Raw genomic sequence first — 20,181 nt, 5'->3', positions numbered from 1 at the left:
AAGCATCCTATGTGACCACATTTTAGAGGAAACGGACAAAATCCCCCATTAATCAGACTCCTGTGGCTCTACCCAGGCAATGTGTACCTAAAACACGGGCCACCAGCTGCCGAAACCCGGGATCGAACCAGGGACCTTTAGATCTTCAGTCTAACGCTCTCCCAACTGAGCTATTTCGGCACAAAACAACTGCATGTGGGGACATGTTGGTGAAAATCACAACATGTTCTCGTCGATGTCTAAGTAATAATCCAAGAGTACGAATGTCCAATGGCGGGAGTTGCATCCTCAACATGGATGTGTTGCAGGAAACCTGTGTGACCAGGAAGCAATGGACAAAAGCCCCAACAAACAGGACTGTTTGAGTCAGTGGCTATAACATCAAGGTGCTGTGTTCCCGAAAAGCAAGCTCACTAACATCCAAAAGCAGGTATTGAAGAGGGGACCGTTAGATCTTCAGTCTAACGCTCTCCCAACTGAGCTATTTCGGCACAAAACGGGTGCATGTGGGGACATGTTGGTGAAAATCAGAACATGTTCTCGTCGATGTCTAAGTAATAATCCAAGAGTACGAATGTCCAATGGCGGGATTTGCATCCTCAACATGGATGTGTTGCAGGAAACCTGTGTGACCAGGAAGCAATGGACAAAAGCCCCAACAAACAGGACTGTTTGAGTCAGTGGCTATAACATCAAGGTGCTGTGTTCCCGAAAAGCAAGCTCACTAACATCCAAAAGCAGGTATTGAAGCGGGGACCTTTAGATATTCAGTTTAACAGTCGCCCAACTGAGCTGTTTTGACACAAAAGTCAAGCCCATGGTGGCAATGAAAGATCAAGAAGTTTGACAGCTGCCAAAGCCCACAGTGAGACCAGAAACCTTAAGATTTCATTACCCAACATGGATGTCTTACAGGAAACCTGTGTGACCAGGATGAAATGAACAAAAGCTCCAATGATGAGGCCCACATGGGTCAGAAGCTCTAATATCAAGGAAATGGGGCCTCAAAAAACAGCTCATCAACTGCTGACACCTGGGATTGGATCAGGGACCTTTAGATATTGAGTTTTACCCTCGCCCAACTGGCTTGTTTTGGCACAAAAGTCAAGCTGACAGTGGCAATGAAGGAAATTGAGTTGAGTTGAATATGACAATAAATACAAAGGACATGCAGACACATGTGGGACATTGAATACACAAAGCCAACAGTCTGTTATAGGTCAACAGCTCTAAGCATCCTATGTGACCACATTTTAGAGGAAACGGACAAAATCCCCCATTAATCAGACTCCTGTGGCTCTACCCAGGCAATGTGTACCTAAAACACGGGCCACCAGCTGCCGAAACCCAGGATCGAACCAGGGACCTTTAGATCTTCAGTCTAACGCTCTCCCAACTGAGCTATTTCGGCACAAAACGGGTGCATGTGGGGACATGTTGGTGAAAATCAGAACATGTTCTCGTCGATGTCTAAGTAATAATCCAAGAGTACGAATGTCCAATGGCGGGATTTGCATCCTCAACATGGATGTGTTGCAGGAAACCTGTGTGACCAGGAAGCAATGGACAAAAGCCCCAACAAACAGGACTGTTTGAGTCAGTGGCTATAACATCAAGGTGCTGTGTTCCCGAAAAGCAAGCTCACTAACATCCAAAAGCAGGTATTGAAGCGGGGACCTTTAGATATTCAGTTTAACAGTCGCCCAACTGAGCTGTTTTGACACAAAAGTCAAGCCCATGGTGGCAATGAAAGATCAAGAAGTTTGACAGCTGCCAAAGCCCACAGTGAGACCAGAAACCTTAAGATTTCATTACCCAACATGGATGTCTTACAGGAAACCTGTGTGACCAGGATGAAATGAACAAAAGCTCCAATGATGAGGCCCACATGGGTCAGAAGCTCTAAAATCAAGGAAATGGGGCCTCAAAAAACAGCTCATCAACTGCTGACACCTGGGATTGGACCAGGGACCTTTAGATATTGAGTTTTACCCTCGCCCAACTGGCTTGTTTTGGCACAAAAGTCAAGCTGACAGTGGCAATGAAGGAAATTGAGTTGAGTTGAATATGACAATAAAGGACATGCAGACACATGTGGGACATTGAATACACAAAGCCAACAGTCTGTTATAGGTCAACAGCTCTAAGCATCCTATGTGACCACATTTTAGAGGAAACGGACAAAATCCCCCATTAATCAGACTCCTGTGGCTCTACCCAGGCAATGTGTACCTAAAACACAGGCCACCAGCTGCCGAAACCCGGGATCGAACCAGGAACCTTTAGATCTTCAGTCTAACGCTTTCCCAACTGAGCTATTTCGGCACAAAATGACTGCATGTGGGGACATGTTGGTGAAAATCAGAACATGTTCTCGTCGATGTCTAAGTAATAATCCAAGAGTACGAATGTCCAATGGCGGGATTTGCATCCTCAACATGGATGTGTTGCAGGAAACCTGTGTGACCAGGAAGCAATGGACAAAAGCCCCAACAAACAGGACTGTTTGAGTCAGTGGCTATAACATCAAGGTGCTGTGTTCCCGAAAAGCAAGCTCACTAACATCCAAAAGCAGGTATTGAAGAGGGGACCTTTAGATATTCAGTTTAACAGTCGCCCAACTGAGCTGTTTTGACACAAAAGTCAAGCACATGGTGGCAATGAATGATCAAGAAGTTTGACAGCTGCCAAAGCCCACAGTGAGACCAGAAACCTTAAGATTTCATTACCCAACATGGATGTCTTACAGGAAACCTGTGTGACCAGGATGAAATGAACAAAAGCTCCAATGATGAGGCCCACATGGGTCAGAAGCTCTAATATCAAGGAAATGGGGCCTCAAAAAACAGCTCATCAACTGCTGACACCTGGGATTGGATCAGGGAACTTTAGATATTGAGTTTTACCCTCGCCCAACTGGCTTGTTTTGGCACAAAAGTCAAGCTGACAGTGGCAATGAAGGAAATTGAGTTGAGTTGAATATGACAATAAATACAAAGGACATGCAGACACATGTGGGACATTGAATACACAAAGCCAACAGTCTGTTATAGGTCAACAGCTCTAAGCATCCTATGTGACCACATTTTAGAGGAAACGGACAAAATCCCCCATTAATCAGACTCCTGTGGCTCTACCCAGGCAATGTGTACCTAAAACACGGGCCACCAGCTGCCGAAACCCGGGATCGAACCAGGGACCTTTAGATCTTCAGTCTAACGCTCTCCCAACTGAGCTATTTCGGCACAAAACGGCTGCATGTGGGGACATGTTGGTGAAAATCAGAACATGTTCTCGTCGATGTCTAAGTAATAATCCAAGAGTACGAATGTCCAATGGCGGGATTTGCATCCTCAACATGGATGTGTTGCAGGAAACCTGTGTGACCAGGAAGCAATGGACAAAAGCCCCAACAAACAGGACTGTTTGAGTCAGTGGCTATAACATCAAGGTGCTGTGTTCCCGAAAAGCAAGCTCACTAACATCCAAAAGCAGGTATTGAAGCGGGGACCTTTAGATATTCAGTTTAACAGTCGCCCAACTGAGCTGTTTTGACACAAAAGTCAAGCCCATGGTGGCAATGAAAGATCAAGAAGTTTGACAGCTGCCAAAGCCCACAGTGAGACCAGAAACCTTAAGATTTCATTACCCAACATGGATGTCTTACAGGAAACCTGTGTGACCAGGATGAAATGAACAAAAGCTCCAATGATGAGGCCCACATGGGTCAGAAGCTCTAAAATCAAGGAAATGGGGCCTCAAAAAACAGCTCATCAACTGCTGACACCTGGGATTGGACCAGGGACCTTTAGATATTGAGTTTTACCCTCGCCCAACTGGCTTGTTTTGGCACAAAAGTCAAGCTGACAGTGGCAATGAAGGAAATTGAGTTGAGTTGAATATGACAATAAATACAAAGGACATGTAGACACATGTGGGACATTGAATACACAAAGCCAACAGTCTGTTATAGGTCAACAGCTCTAAGCATCCTATGTGACCACATTTTAGAGGAAACGGACAAAATCCCCCATTAATCAGACTCCTGTGGCTCTACCCAGGCAATGTGTACCTAAAACACGGGCCACCAGCTGCCGAAACCCGGGATCGAACCAGGGACCTTTAGATCTTCAGTCTAACGCTCTCCCAACTGAGCTATTTCGGCACAAAACAACTGCATGTGGGGACATGTTGGTGAAAATCACAACATGTTCTCGTCGATGTCTAAGTAATAATCCAAGAGTACGAATGTCCAATGGCGGGAGTTGCATCCTCAACATGGATGTGTTGCAGGAAACCTGTGTGACCAGGAAGCAATGGACAAAAGCCCCAACAAACAGGACTGTTTGAGTCAGTGGCTATAACATCAAGGTGCTGTGTTCCCGAAAAGCAAGCTCACTAACATCCAAAAGCAGGTATTGAAGAGGGGACCGTTAGATCTTCAGTCTAACGCTCTCCCAACTGAGCTATTTCGGCACAAAACGGGTGCATGTGGGGACATGTTGGTGAAAATCAGAACATGTTCTCGTCGATGTCTAAGTAATAATCCAAGAGTACGAATGTCCAATGGCGGGATTTGCATCCTCAACATGGATGTGTTGCAGGAAACCTGTGTGACCAGGAAGCAATGGACAAAAGCCCCAACAAACAGGACTGTTTGAGTCAGTGGCTATAACATCAAGGTGCTGTGTTCCCGAAAAGCAAGCTCACTAACATCCAAAAGCAGGTATTGAAGCGGGGACCTTTAGATATTCAGTTTAACAGTCGCCCAACTGAGCTGTTTTGACACAAAAGTCAAGCCCATGGTGGCAATGAAAGATCAAGAAGTTTGACAGCTGCCAAAGCCCACAGTGAGACCAGAAACCTTAAGATTTCATTACCCAACATGGATGTCTTACAGGAAACCTGTGTGACCAGGATGAAATGAACAAAAGCTCCAATGATGAGGCCCACATGGGTCAGAAGCTCTAATATCAAGGAAATGGGGCCTCAAAAAACAGCTCATCAACTGCTGACACCTGGGATTGGATCAGGGACCTTTAGATATTGAGTTTTACCCTCGCCCAACTGGCTTGTTTTGGCACAAAAGTCAAGCTGACAGTGGCAATGAAGGAAATTGAGTTGAGTTGAATATGACAATAAATACAAAGGACATGCAGACAAATGTGGGACATTGAATACACAAAGCCAACAGTCTGTTATAGGTCAACAGCTCTAAGCATCCTATGTGACCACATTTTAGAGGAAACGGACAAAATCCCCCATTAATCAGACTCCTGTGGCTCTACCCAGGCAATGTGTACCTAAAACACGGGCCACCAGCTGCCGAAACCCGGGATCGAACCAGGGACCTTTAGATCTTCAGTCTAACGCTCTCCCAACTGAGCTATTTCGGCACAAAACGGCTGCATGTGGGGACATGTTGGTGAAAATCAGAACATGTTCTCGTCGATGTCTAAGTAATAATCCAAGAGTACGAATGTCCAATGGCGGGATTTGCATCCTCAACATGGATGTGTTGCAGGAAACCTGTGTGACCAGGAAGCAATGGACAAAAGCCCCAACAAACAGGACTGTTTGAGTCAGTGGCTATAACATCAAGGTGCTGTGTTCCCGAAAAGCAAGCTCACTAACATCCAAAAGCAGGTATTGAAGCGGGGACCTTTAGATATTCAGTTTAACAGTCGCCCAACTGAGCTGTTTTGACACAAAAGTCAAGCCCATGGTGGCAATGAAAGATCAAGAAGTTTGACAGCTGCCAAAGCCCACAGTGAGACCAGAAACCTTAAGATTTCATTACCCAACATGGATGTCTTACAGGAAACCTGTGTGACCAGGATGAAATGAACAAAAGCTCCAATGATGAGGCCCACATGGGTCAGAAGCTCTAAAATCAAGGAAATGGGGCATCAAAAAACAGCTCATCAACTGCTGACACCTGGGATTGGACCAGGGACCTTTAGATATTGAGTTTTACCCTCGCCCAACTGGCTTGTTTTGGCACAAAAGTCAAGCTGACAGTGGCAATGAAGGAAATTGAGTTGAGTTGAATATGACAATAAATACAAAGGACATGCAGACACATGTGGGACATTGAATACACAAAGCCAACAGTCTGTTATAGGTCAACAGCTCTAAGCATCCTATGTGACCACATTTTAGAGGAAACGGACAAAATCCCCCATTAATCAGACTCCTGTGGCTCTACCCAGGCAATGTGTACCTAAAACACGGGCCACCAGCTGCCGAAACCCGGGATCAAACCAGGGACCTTTAGATCTTCAGTCTAACGCTCTCCCAACTGAGCTATTTCGGCACAAAACAACTGCATGTGGGGACATGTTGGTGAAAATCACAACATGTTCTCGTCGATGTCTAAGTAATAATCCAAGAGTACGAATGTCCAATGGCGGGAGTTGCATCCTCAACATGGATGTGTTGCAGGAAACCTGTGTGACCAGGAAGCAATGGACAAAAGCCCCAACAAACAGGACTGTTTGAGTCAGTGGCTATAACATCAAGGTGCTGTGTTCCCGAAAAGCAAGCTCACTAACATCCAAAAGCAGGTATTGAAGAGGGGACCGTTAGATCTTCAGTCTAACGCTCTCCCAACTGAGCTATTTCGGCACAAAACAACTGCATGTGGGGACATGTTGGTGAAAATCACAACATGTTCTCGTCGATGTCTAAGTAATAATCCAAGAGTACGAATGTCCAATGGCGGGAGTTGCATCCTCAACATGGATGTGTTGCAGGAAACCTGTGTGACCAGGAAGCAATGGACAAAAGCCCCAACAAACAGGACTGTTTGAGTCAGTGGCTATAACATCAAGGTGCTGTGTTCCCGAAAAGCAAGCTCACTAACATCCAAAAGCAGGTATTGAAGCGGGGACCTTTAGATATTCAGTTTAACAGTCGCCCAACTGAGCTGTTTTGACACAAAAGTCAAGCCCATGGTGGCAATGAAAGATCAAGAAGTTTGACAGCTGCCAAAGCCCACAGTGAGACCAGAAACCTTAAGATTTCATTACCCAACATGGATGTCTTACAGGAAACCTGTGTGACCAGGATGAAATGAACAAAAGCTCCAATGATGAGGCCCACATGGGTCAGAAGCTCTAAAATCAAGGAAATGGGGCCTCAAAAAACAGCTCATCAACTGCTGACACCTGGGATTGGACCAGGGACCTTTAGATATTGAGTTTTACCCTCGCCCAACTGGCTTGTTTTGGCACAAAAGTCAAGCTGACAGTGGCAATGAAGGAAATTGAGTTGAGTTGAATATGACAATAAATACAAAGGACATGCAGACACATGTGGGACATTGAATACACAAAGCCAACAGTCTGTTATAGGTCAACAGCTCTAAGCATCCTATGTGACCACATTTTAGAGGAAACGGACAAAATCCCCCATTAATCAGACTCCTGTGGCTCTACCCAGGCAATGTGTACCTAAAACACGGGCCACCAGCTGCCGAAACCCGGGATCGAACCAGGGACCTTTAGATCTTCAGTCTAACGCTCTCCCAACTGAGCTATTTCGGCACAAAACGGCTGCATGTGGGGACATGTTGGTGAAAATCAGAACATGTTCTCGTCGATGTCTAAGTAATAATCCAAGAGTACGAATGTCCAATGGCGGGATTTGCATCCTCAACATGGATGTGTTGCAGGAAACCTGTGTGACCAGGAAGCAATGGACAAAAGCCCCAACAAACAGGACTGTTTGAGTCAGTGGCTATAACATCAAGGTGCTGTGTTCCCGAAAAGCAAGCTCACTAACATCCAAAAGCAGGTATTGAAGCGGGGACCTTTAGATATTCAGTTTAACAGTCGCCCAACTGAGCTGTTTTGACACAAAAGTCAAGCCCATGGTGGCAATGAAAGATCAAGAAGTTTGACAGCTGCCAAAGCCCACAGTGAGACCAGAAACCTTAAGATTTCATTACCCAACATGGATGTCTTACAGGAAACCTGTGTGACCAGGATGAAATGAACAAAAGCTCCAATGATGAGGCCCACATGGGTCAGAAGCTCTAAAATCAAGGAAATGGGGCCTCAAAAAACAGCTCATCAACTGCTGACACCTGGGATTGGACCAGGGACCTTTAGATATTGAGTTTTACCCTCGCCCAACTGGCTTGTTTTGGCACAAAAGTCAAGCTGACAGTGGCAATGAAGGAAATTGAGTTGAGTTGAATATGACAATAAATACAAAGGACATGTAGACACATGTGGGACATTGAATACACAAAGCCAACAGTCTGTTATAGGTCAACAGCTCTAAGCATCCTATGTGACCACATTTTAGAGGAAACGGACAAAATCCCCCATTAATCAGACTCCTGTGGCTCTACCCAGGCAATGTGTACCTAAAACACGGGCCACCAGCTGCCGAAACCCGGGATCGAACCAGGGACCTTTAGATCTTCAGTCTAACGCTCTCCCAACTGAGCTATTTCGGCACAAAACAACTGCATGTGGGGACATGTTGGTGAAAATCACAACATGTTCTCGTCGATGTCTAAGTAATAATCCAAGAGTACGAATGTCCAATGGCGGGAGTTGCATCCTCAACATGGATGTGTTGCAGGAAACCTGTGTGACCAGGAAGCAATGGACAAAAGCCCCAACAAACAGGACTGTTTGAGTCAGTGGCTATAACATCAAGGTGCTGTGTTCCCGAAAAGCAAGCTCACTAACATCCAAAAGCAGGTATTGAAGAGGGGACCGTTAGATCTTCAGTCTAACGCTCTCCCAACTGAGCTATTTCGGCACAAAACGGGTGCATGTGGGGACATGTTGGTGAAAATCAGAACATGTTCTCGTCGATGTCTAAGTAATAATCCAAGAGTACGAATGTCCAATGGCGGGAGTTGCATCCTCAACATGGATGTGTTGCAGGAAACCTGTGTGACCAGGAAGCAATGGACAAAAGCCCCAACAAACAGGACTGTTTGAGTCAGTGGCTATAACATCAAGGTGCTGTGTTCCCGAAAAGCAAGCTCACTAACATCCAAAAGCAGGTATTGAAGCGGGGACCTTTAGATATTCAGTTTAACAGTCGCCCAACTGAGCTGTTTTGACACAAAAGTCAAGCCCATGGTGGCAATGAAAGATCAAGAAGTTTGACAGCTGCCAAAGCCCACAGTGAGACCAGAAACCTTAAGATTTCATTACCCAACATGGATGTCTTACAGGAAACCTGTGTGACCAGGATGAAATGAACAAAAGCTCCAATGATGAGGCCCACATGGGTCAGAAGCTCTAAAATCAAGGAAATGGGGCCTCAAAAAACAGCTCATCAACTGCTGACACCTGGGATTGGACCAGGGACCTTTAGATATTGAGTTTTACCCTCGCCCAACTGGCTTGTTTTGGCACAAAAGTCAAGCTGACAGTGGCAATGAAGGAAATTGAGTTGAGTTGAATATGACAATAAATACAAAGGACATGCAGACACATGTGGGACATTGAATACACAAAGCCAACAGTCTGTTATAGGTCAACAGCTCTAAGCATCCTATGTGACCACATTTTAGAGGAAACGGACAAAATCCCCCATTAATCAGACTCCTGTGGCTCTACCCAGGCAATGTGTACCTAAAACACGGGCCACCAGCTGCCGAAACCCGGGATCGAACCAGGGACCTTTAGATCTTCAGTCTAACGCTCTCCCAACTGAGCTATTTCGGCACAAAACGGCTGCATGTGGGGACATGTTGGTGAAAATCAGAACATGTTCTCGTCGATGTCTAAGTAATAATCCAAGAGTACGAATGTCCAATGGCGGGATTTGCATCCTCAACATGGATGTGTTGCAGGAAACCTGTGTGACCAGGAAGCAATGGACAAAAGCCCCAACAAACAGGACTGTTTGAGTCAGTGGCTGTAACATCAAGGTGCCGTGTTCCCGAAAAGCAAGCTCACTAACATCCAAAAGCAGGTATTGAAGAGGGGACCTTTAGAAATTCAGTTTAACAGTCGCCCAACTGAGCTGTTTTGACACAAAAGTCAAGCCCATGGTGGCAATGAAAGATCAAGAAGTTTGACAGCTGCCAAAGCCCACAGTGAGACCAGAAACCTTAAGATTTCATTACCCAACATGGATGTCTTACAGGAAACCTGTGTGACCAGGATGAAATGAACAAAAGCTCCAATGATGAGGCCCACATGGGTCAGAAGCTCTAAAATCAAGGAAATGGGGCCTCAAAAAACAGCTCATCAACTGCTGACACCTGGGATTGGACCAGGGACCTTTAGATATTGAATTTTACCCTCGCCCAACTGGCTTGTTTTGGCACAAAAGTCAAGCTGACAGTGGCAATGAAGGAAATTGAGTTGAGTTGAATATGACAATAAATACAAAGGACATGCAGACACATGTGGGACATTGAATACACAAAGCCAACAGTCTGTTATAGGTCAACAGCTCTAAGCATCCTATGTGACCACATTTTAGAGGAAACGGACAAAATCCCCCATTAATCAGACTCCTGTGGCTCTACCCAGGCAATGTGTACCTAAAACACGGGCCACCAGCTGCCGAAACCCGGGATCGAACCAGGGACCTTTAGATCTTCAGTCTAACGCTCTCCCAACTGAGCTATTTCGGCACAAAACGGCTGCATGTGGGGACATGTTGGTGAAAATCAGAACATGTTCTCGTCGATGGCTAAGTAATAATCCAAGAGTACGAATGTCCAATGGCGGGAGTTGTATCCTCAACATGGATGTGTTGCAGGAAACCTGTGTGACCAGGAAGCAATGGACAAAAGCCCCAACAAACAGGACTGTTTGAGTCAGTGGCTGTAACATCAAGGTGCTGTGTTCCCGAAAACAAAGCTCACTAACATCCAAAAGCAGGTATTGAAGCGGGGACCTTTACATATTCAGTTTTACACTCGCACAACTGAGCTGTTTTGACACAAAAGTCAAGCACATGTGTTAATTTCATAATTCAAGAGTACAAAGGTGCAATAGAAGGAGTCAGACGATCGGCATGGATGTGTAGCCGGAAACAACATTTAGAAAGAAATGGACAAAAGCCCCTGTAGTAAGACTCCTAGAGTCAGTAGCTCTAACCATCCAGGCGATGTGTTCCTAAAACACAACTTGGAAGTTGATCATAACCAGGTTTGAAATAGGGCCCTTTGGTTGTTTAACAGAGCACTCTCCCAACTGAGCTATTTAATTTAAAAGTTCCCCATACAGAGGTAATTACTCTAACATCAGAACAGTGTCAAGAAAAATGAGCCCACAAAGTAGATCACAAAACACTTTTCCACACACCATTAGGGGGTTGTTTCTCTGTCAACATCAGAATTTATATTGAGTGTCAGAAACATGTTTATGAAGGGAAGAGCTTAAACAACATGCTCATGACAAATGTCAATATAGGTACAATAAAGTAAACATACAACGGTGAAATGCTAAAGGTGCTGCAAAAATATTCCAAATCTTGCATGTTTACATGAAGTATATATTTAAGGAACACATACACTTTGATCAATCAATAACTGATCCTTAAAATGGCAAACAATCAAGTACAGAAACAAAAATTTTCTAAGTCTAAATCCATAGTGCACACAAAGCCGTAACCCCTAAGTGGAGAGAACTGTATTGATCCCTAGGGGTCTAGGGCGTACCCTTCAGTGCTGTTCACCCCTCAGACCAATAGAGGGCAAAGCTCTCCAACAGTTGGTGCTCTTATTGAGTTGAAAAGGCACTAAAATGCATTTTTTTATTTTACCACTACATTTATTTGTAAATGTTTTCATTAGCTTATAGAATGTAGTGTTTTGTATTACTATTGCAATCAAAGTATTATTTCTACTAATACAATATAAAAAACAGCCTCCAACCCAGAGGCACATGACCCAGATGGTCATGGCAGGCTGTCATTAGATGACTGCTGAATATGTTGGGTTTCGGTTCAAAATCCTGTTGACGCTGTCACAGCAGGTGTGCAGTCTGGCTAGTGAGACAATGCTGGCCCCTGTAGACCTTCTCTCACTAAGACATTTTAGCATGTCATAGCATCACTTTTTAATCCAGAGTACATGCCAGTGCATACAAGCGCAATGCATGTAGTTCTGCAGGAAGACCTGATTATCTCTCCTGCTATCTTTTCCAAAAGTCAAACCAGTTAACTGTCCAACTATCAAAATAAGTTTGCCTGATGACTGGTCTGTCGATTTTTTATTTTTTATTTTTTTTGGGGGGGGGGGGATTAAACATCATAGGGCTATGTTTAATTCTTGGGAAAGTTGGGCCTTATTCATGTTGGGTCATGTTCAGCAAGATAATCTTCATGTGATCGCCAGAAGTAAAAAGCAAATGTTAAGAATATCAGCAAACTCTGCAGATCCTACAAGCTCTATGGCTAGTTTGGATCATTCTTGTGATTTTCTCCCCTCACATCACCCAGTAACCAGGTTTCTTCAGTGGAATTTGTTCTGTGCAATCCCTTTTGCCTGGTGTTCCTGATATTAAATCACTGCCATAATTACTAAATTACTAGGCCAGTGCATGTAAACACACTCGAGGCAACAATTCTGTGATTGAAATAAGACAGAGGCGGAAAGAAACAGTAGATCGCAGTATTCTGTTTGTCTTCCAGTGCCTAAAACATGCAATGACCTTTTATGTGGTGTTGTGTTTACTTAATTCTCCTCTGAATGATACCACATTGTCCTGTCACCACCCAGTTCAAATATTTGTTTAAACTATCATATGGCAGCTTGCATGTGCTCAGTTGTCTTCACTCAAAATGATCGCTCAGTGTGACATAAATCAATAAAAGCTCACCCCTGGTGGTTACCTTATGAGCTCTATTTTCACTGCACTACAACAATTATAATCACTTTTGGGTGGATTTGTAAGTGTGTTTTCATACCAGACTGACGGAGAGCAGCCTGGGCGCTGTGTATCTGTAGGACAGGTAGATGAAAGCCAGTCTTCCAACTGTGATGGAGGCCCAGAATATACTGTCCAGACAGCCGGCGGTCTTATGACCCATCAGCAGGGGAGGGGACACCGCGTAGGTGTAGACAAAGCCGGCGTAGGAACCCTGCAGGGCAAGAGACAGAGCAGGAGCTTAGCACAGAGCAGGAAGTTAGTGTCAAATGTCTGTGTATATTTGTGGGATGTGGTATTAGCATGAGGTCTCACTATAATTCCATCAGTGATGAAGAGGATAGCCCCACCCAAAGCATGGAGGATGAAGAAAGTAGCAGGGTGAGCCCAGAGTTTGGCAGGGTTACAGCAGACAAACCAACTCCCATGACCTGGAGAGAGAGTGATGCTGAGATGTCTGTCTTTTCATATAAACCGAGTGATCACAAACACACACATACGTGCAGTACCTTGACAACCGTCCCCCGTGGAGCTCGTGTTGGACGGAGAGTTTCCATCGAGCAGACGTGGACTGTTGTTGGAGCATGGCAGCAGTCTCTCATGGTACATCAATGTGAGCACTGCTGCTGGCACAGGGAGCTGCCAGGTCACACACAAACAGCCTATTGTTAACCAAGTTAATAGTCAACACATCCTGTCAGCCGATTCAAATTGGGATCCTGACCTCATAAAATTAGAACCCAGACCGTTATCTTGTCCTCTGCTTGAAAACAGATCCAGTTCAAACACAAAAAGGCAGTGGTATTTCTGCTGAGGTGGGAGCTTATCTCTCTATCTGAGAGGCAATATTGAGGCATCAGAAGGAATGCAAATAATTCAGAAAAGAACAAAACTGAAAACAAGGATACAATTCTGAGTGGCTCTGAAAACAGTAACACTGTTTATATTATCATTTAATTCCCTTTAGACCATTTTCATGTGAAATTATACAGCATTGCATGGGATTCCACCACAGGCGTTAATCTGTCAGACTCCTATCCTGGAAAGAATATGATTTGTCGCCCCCATTATATCACTGTAAACACAACTATGCAATTTCAGTAATAATAACACGCAGATTCGGCTAGCGAGAGCCAAACTTCTGGCCCACGTCGACCCAGTGACAATATGCACGTGTCATTATGTGAGATAAAGTGTGTGCGGCTCTGCTATATTTTTACCTCATCCCACATCGCACGCTTGACCCTTGCCCTTTTGCACATGTTCTCATACGTACTGCATGCTCTCTATGTCCTCGACTCTCCCTTGGATGGACAGAGCCACTCACCAGCTGGCCGGCTGCCTGTCATCAGAGCAAATGATCACTAGTGGGTCCCAATAAACCAAGAACATGGCTGTCACAAAGAAGCGCAAGGTCCAGTTCAAATCTTGACTAGACTGATCAGCATTGTTTTATTTCACCAGACCACGATGCTAAACCGAAATGCTTGATATGACTGCAGACTGTGTAGCTGTCAGTCGATGCTGAAAAGCTAAAGTGGCTCTTCAACACTATGTATGCTGCCAGTTTTAATGCCAACTACCCTATCAGCATAAACACAAAATAACAAACATGCTAACATCATACAGGCAGTCCGCTTCTATTATGAATAAATTAACATCGGCATAAGAGAGCGCATCATTACACGTGTCATGGACTCTTGCTAAAGCTAACAAGCCATTCCCTGATGCTGAGTTGATTAAAAAGTGTGCAATAGATAAGGCTGGCGAAGTTTTAAGTCATGATGAGAAAAAGAAGAAAACGGTTGTGGAGCTATTAAAGCGCTGTCAGCTAATGGCAACCAGAAGTGTAGAAGTTTATGAAAGCTTTCAAGAGCCAGGACAGAAACAGCAGTGCACTTTGTGGACAGTGCCTCAGGACTGCCAAAACAGAACACAGGCACAACATCGGAAAGACTGCCTCATCCCGTCACTCTCACTTTTCATTTTCCTGTTTTTACAGAGTACTTTTCCTACTTAAAGTGTTACACAGCTCAATTAAAAGGAACAAAGGAATGACATTGGAGAACAGAAACAGTAGCAAACTAGTGAGTAAAAATTTTACACAAAAATAAAATAGCTAGGAACAATAATAGTAAACATGCAATAAATAGCAAATCCAATGAAAAGAAAGATGCCCAGATGTTTTGGCCCTTGACCTGGTATGCTTGATTTAATTTGGCCCTTGGGGAAATCAATCATCATAGGACAAATCTGATAAATAGATAAAAAAAAAAAAAAGGCTAAAAAGTTTGGTGACTTTGCATTACAGCTTTGCTAGTTTTCTTTTTTTTTTCTTTTTTCTAACCTTTGTTTATTCAGGGTTGGTCCACTGAGAGCGATGCTCTCTTTTCCAGAAACGCCCTGATCATAATCACATAGTTACACATACACACCTGGAAGCTGTCCAGTACAACCACAGTCTGATCTGTTGGCCACTGAGTAGCTCCACTGGAGCGGTTGGGGTTAAGAGCCTTGCTCAAGGGCACCTCTGTGGTGGTAATAGGGAGGGAGAACAGGTCTTTCATGTTTCCCACCCAGACTTCCTGCCAGTCTGAATTTGAACCAGCTTTAAGCTGTTTGTCTCCTCTCTTATAACGTCTCTGATATGTCAGACATTTCCTTACTTCTCCCACTGAATACAATAAAACACATTTATAATCATCACCAGGTCACTCTTTATGTAAGCTAGTAGTTAGCTGACATTTGCTAGTGTAGCACAGTAATATCAGTGCTAGCAATAGCAAATGTAGCTATATAGTGTTTCTTAGCTGGCAGGGTGACAGAGTGTTTTCTTGAGCAGGGTTACAGCACTACTTTGGTGTCCCCCTCAGGAACTGCTCTTGAAAAAAGTAAAGACTTGGAGAGTGTCTGGTCATATCAGAGGACAGAAGACATTAAAGACTGATGATGGAAATCCTGCTTTAGGAATAACTGTGTCAGTCGGTTTTAGTCCTAACTGATATGTTCAAACAACTAGTAGAATCATCAGATCATTCAGTAGAAGAGACTTAAGGCTTTATGTCCTGATACTGAATATCTTAAATCTTTACTCGTATTCAAATCCCACAGATACACCTGGTTGCTCATCTAGCCTGTCAGCTGGGAGATACGAGAGTCATTTACCCATTCACTAAACATTTTATAGATAGATCACTCTACCAGCATCCAATGTACACATTTATGTGTCATCAGTTGAATGACACGTGTAATATTGGCATGAACTCACATTGATTAAAGCCATGATCCAGAAAGCGTACGACACCCTGGTGATGACTACACCCTCAGTGTACAGAGGATACTGGGAGATGTTGTGTAACGCTGCACCATGCCCAGCCATGCTGCTGCGGAGGTGCTGCAGGTCCGAGGATGAGTTGGTGGTCCAGTTGGCACCAAGGACACAGTTGTCCTCTGACAGGAAAGGATCAGCTACCAGGGGACTGACCAGTGCTCCCAGGCCTATGAAAAAATGCAAGGCCTAGAGCGAGACATGAACACAGATTCCCTGAGAGTTATATTGGGGGCATACAGTAGCCTAGTGGTCAATAAGCATACCATATATGTACAGCGTCCCTGGTTTGATTCCGTCCAGGCATTGCATGTCATGTCATCAACACCAGACACACACACACACACACACACACACACACACACACACACACACACACACACACACACACACACACACACACACACACACACACACTGCTGTCATTTCCCCTCCGTCTCCTCTCTGACCTGCAGGAAGATGGGGGAGTCCTTCTGGTACAGTTTCACCAGCTGCAGGTTGGCGATGGTGTCGATCACCCCCATGGATTTGCCAGCAATCGCCATGGCAATGGACAACAGTACAAGGTGGTGACATAGGGGTATGATGGCAAACACGAGGGAGATGATGAGAGTGCAGGAGAGCAGGGCTATCAGGGAGGACCGGAGTCTGTAAAGGACACAGAACAAGAAGACAACATCATGCCGTTCGTTTAGGTGGTTTATGACTTAATAAAGTCAGTCACATTGAGAGGTGAAAATTCTATTTAATGTGAATGATTGCATGTTAAACCACCTGACGCTGCAGCTCGGGCAAAATAAAACCAGAGATTTCCAGCTTCTTGTTGCTGCAGTCACGTCAAGTCACCTTGATGGTCTGCTGCACCACAAACTTTTATTTACTCTGTAGCTTTATCACTGCCCTCCAGCAGCAGTACACCTGCATATTATCTTCACCTTGTATTCTCCTTTATTCCTGCCAACTTTCCACTCTCCTTTAACCTTGTCCTAGAAAGCATTGAGTTTGTTAAGGGGAAATTGCACCCTGTGTTGGTGATATATCCATACAGAACATTAGGGAAAGTAGCCACAATCAGTAGTGACAGTGGCAGAGTGTAAAGCTAGTGCATGAGCTGTACTGAACTCCAACACACTGTAACTTGCACCCATTAAGTACTTACAGTGCTAAAAGTTGAGCTGGGAGTTTATGTCATGAATAACATATCGACTCTGTTTTGAAATAAACAGTATGAGATATTCCATCAATATCACATGACTCAGAGAGCAGCACTCCAATCAGCCAGCAAAACTCCTGGGAAATGACTGAATGAGTAGAGAGACTATGTGTGCGTGCGCCACAAGATGTTCAGCTACTACAATCTTCAGTTCCAAAAATGTGTGGGCTGTTGGGTGATTTTTAGCATCACCAGCAGCATCACTCTGTGTTGGTCTGTCAGTTGGACAGCCCACCACTGTGGTCTAGAATGATGAAATATCTCAACAACTAGATATTGCCATGACATTTCGTACAGACATTCATTTAACCAGAGGTGAATCCTACTGACTCTGGTGGTCTTCTGACTCTTTCCACCACTACCAGAAGGTTAGTTTTTGGTTTTGAATGAAATGTCTCAACAAATATTGGATAGACTGCCATGAAATGTGCAAAACACAATCAAGCAATTACCCAACGCAAACATGCTAGCTTGACTTATTATTCAGTGTTTTCCTGCTGGTGAGTGTGACTTGAGGAAGCTGAATACGTTTAGTGATGACATGTCCTGCGCTCACAGCCTGTTGCTCAGCAGCACAAAGCACACAGCCCCTGATCCTAAGAACAAAGCCCCTGTTTGTTCATGATGGCTAGTTTGCTTGTGATGATATGATTGTAGCATTTACGAGTTGTTCATTTATGTATTTATTAGACTAAAAAAGCTGGTTGAACGTAGCGAACTAGCACACTAACACACATCTCCCACCTAGCGAGAGATACGGGGCAGCTGAAGTCAAGCCGTACACGCTCATGTGTTTTGGATAAGTGGCTCTGAAGGGAGGAGGTGGCATTTTTTCAGCTGAGTACTTTAAAAACTTAGCTTGCTCTCGCTGGTTTCTACAATACCACCCCCAGCTTAAACATCAGCATGTTAGCACAGATTAGCATTTAGCTCAAAGCACAGGCTCACATTAGCATGGCTATAGACTCTTGCCTTTTATTTTTATTGAAGCCCAGAATAATGTGATGATAAGTCTTATTCTATCTCACAGAGCTTGTAGATGGATGGATCAATGTTGGTGTGTCTATATGTAACACAGGAGGGACATTTCCACTCCTATGTATAAAACACTGTATTGTGTGTGAAGGACGTCCCACATGTCTCTCATGACTTCACACACTCACATTCACATTATAACTTCAGCTGACGGTTCACTGTCTGTACAATGTGGGAGTTAAAGCACAGACCTGAATCAACCATCTGTCATTTGAATGTTGTAGATTTGCCAGTCAAATTAGGAACACAGTCTTAACTGTCAGAGCTTAAAGTCTCAATATGATCATCGAAATACGACTAAATCTTATTATTTATTCAGCCTCAGGGGCAGGGCTGTAGTCGATTTGAGAAATACTGAGGTCTGAGTCCAAGTTACCCAAAGAGCCCCAACAACCTAACTGCTACCAACCAAACTCAAACTCTCTTGAAATGTTATCTCTTTATTTCATTTTTTTCCCTTCACAGCCAGGGTTAGGGTTTTTTTCTATTATTTATTTTATTTTATTGCCTGTAGTAGTCAGGTTTTCAAGCTCCCAAAAATAGTTAAGGCCCCAGTCTTTCTGGAGGCTGAAGACAAGTGAGCACCATGCTCTGATATACTTCACAAATATTAATCGCAATAAATATTTAAATTAAAAAATAAACAATATTATGATCATATTTATGAATGTAATATCAAATGATACTGTTCTCCAACTTTTAGTTTTGTTGGCTTTATTCCTTATTGTGTGATGTCACACAGACCCTGCTACTGCTGACTTTATTAAAACTCAGTATGAAGAAAAGTATCGAGGTGGAAATGTGCTTGCACATTTGAAGGAGACAAAACAGAAACGACCATAAAGTGTTGTTATTGCACCGAATCAGGTCATAATTCATGTTTTATATGTCATGTGAGCTGCGCATGAATGATATGATGAGCAAATATAAGAGTTATTATGTCCGGGGTCAGTTAGGGCCCACAGAAGTTGAACTCCCTGTTAACTCATATCAACAAACTGCAGGATAACTACACTCACGTCCTCTTGAAGAGTCCTCCCATGCTGCTGCCCACCAACAGGAAGAACTGCTGGGAGAAGAAGACCCAGGTGATCTGCTGCAGGGTGGACTGGGTCTGACACCTCAGGTCCAGGATGGTGGGTCCCAGGAAGGCGATGCAGAGACCGAAGCTGAAGAACACGCTCCAGTAGGTCAGAGTCTGCTGCCAGTGGCGCTTGAACAGCGACCAGATCCGCTCGTCCAGCAGCTTCATGTCGGACCTTTAGAGGAGCTGAGCGCTGCTGATGGACCCGCAGCGGACACGGCTCATGCACACTGGACACACTCAGACACAGTGTTACCGGACAAAGTGAACAGCTTCAGCGGTCACTCAGCACAGGCACTGTGACAGGAGCTGCTTATCCTACTGACGGACAGCTGATTGGCTGATGTCCTGAGGTACAACCCACTTTCTCACTTGTCTCAGATCAGTTTTTTATTGTGCGTGGACACTTGGGTCATGCATGTAGTCAGTGGTGGAAGAAGTACTCTCATCAGTAGCAGTATAGCACTGTACAAATACTCTGAAGACCAGATGTGTTCTCAGCCTCTGGAGTCAGTCTGAGCGTGTTTAGTTAAAGGAACATAACTTTACTGATGACCAGCTGAGGAAACCAGTGCTGATGTGGGGCTTTCACACAGCATCTCATCTGCAGCAACGCTGTAGCAGTGTTGTGAAAAGTATAGCCTACCCAAAAGTAAAGATA

The 20,181-nt window shown here is 44.3% G+C and overlaps 1 protein-coding gene across 1 annotated transcript in view; it reads right to left on the bottom strand.

Annotated features, from left to right (window-relative positions):
* Positions 1-19,710, bottom strand: part of mfsd4aa (major facilitator superfamily domain containing 4Aa) — a 47,910-nt gene extending 28,200 nt beyond the window's left edge. Inside the window, exons 1-6 of the mRNA XM_084347775.1 lie at positions 19,456-19,710; positions 16,638-16,836; positions 16,129-16,377; positions 13,370-13,499; positions 13,176-13,291; positions 12,901-13,074 (exon numbers count right to left, since the gene is read on the bottom strand). Of these exons, the coding sequence (XP_084203901.1) occupies positions 12,901-13,074; positions 13,176-13,291; positions 13,370-13,499; positions 16,129-16,377; positions 16,638-16,836; positions 19,456-19,688 (1,101 nt within the window). The 5' untranslated portion in view covers positions 19,689-19,710. The remainder of the gene's footprint in view (positions 1-12,900; positions 13,075-13,175; positions 13,292-13,369; positions 13,500-16,128; positions 16,378-16,637; positions 16,837-19,455) is intronic.
* Between the last annotated feature and the right edge of the window lie 471 nt (positions 19,711-20,181).

The sequence above is a fragment of the Pagrus pagrus genome (genome assembly GCF_965226575.1).
Source record: "Pagrus pagrus genome assembly, chromosome: 3".
NCBI lineage: Eukaryota > Metazoa > Chordata > Actinopteri > Spariformes > Sparidae > Pagrus > Pagrus pagrus.
The sequence above is the reverse complement of the archived record's forward strand: the minus strand, read 5'-3'. Positions and strand labels throughout refer to the sequence as shown.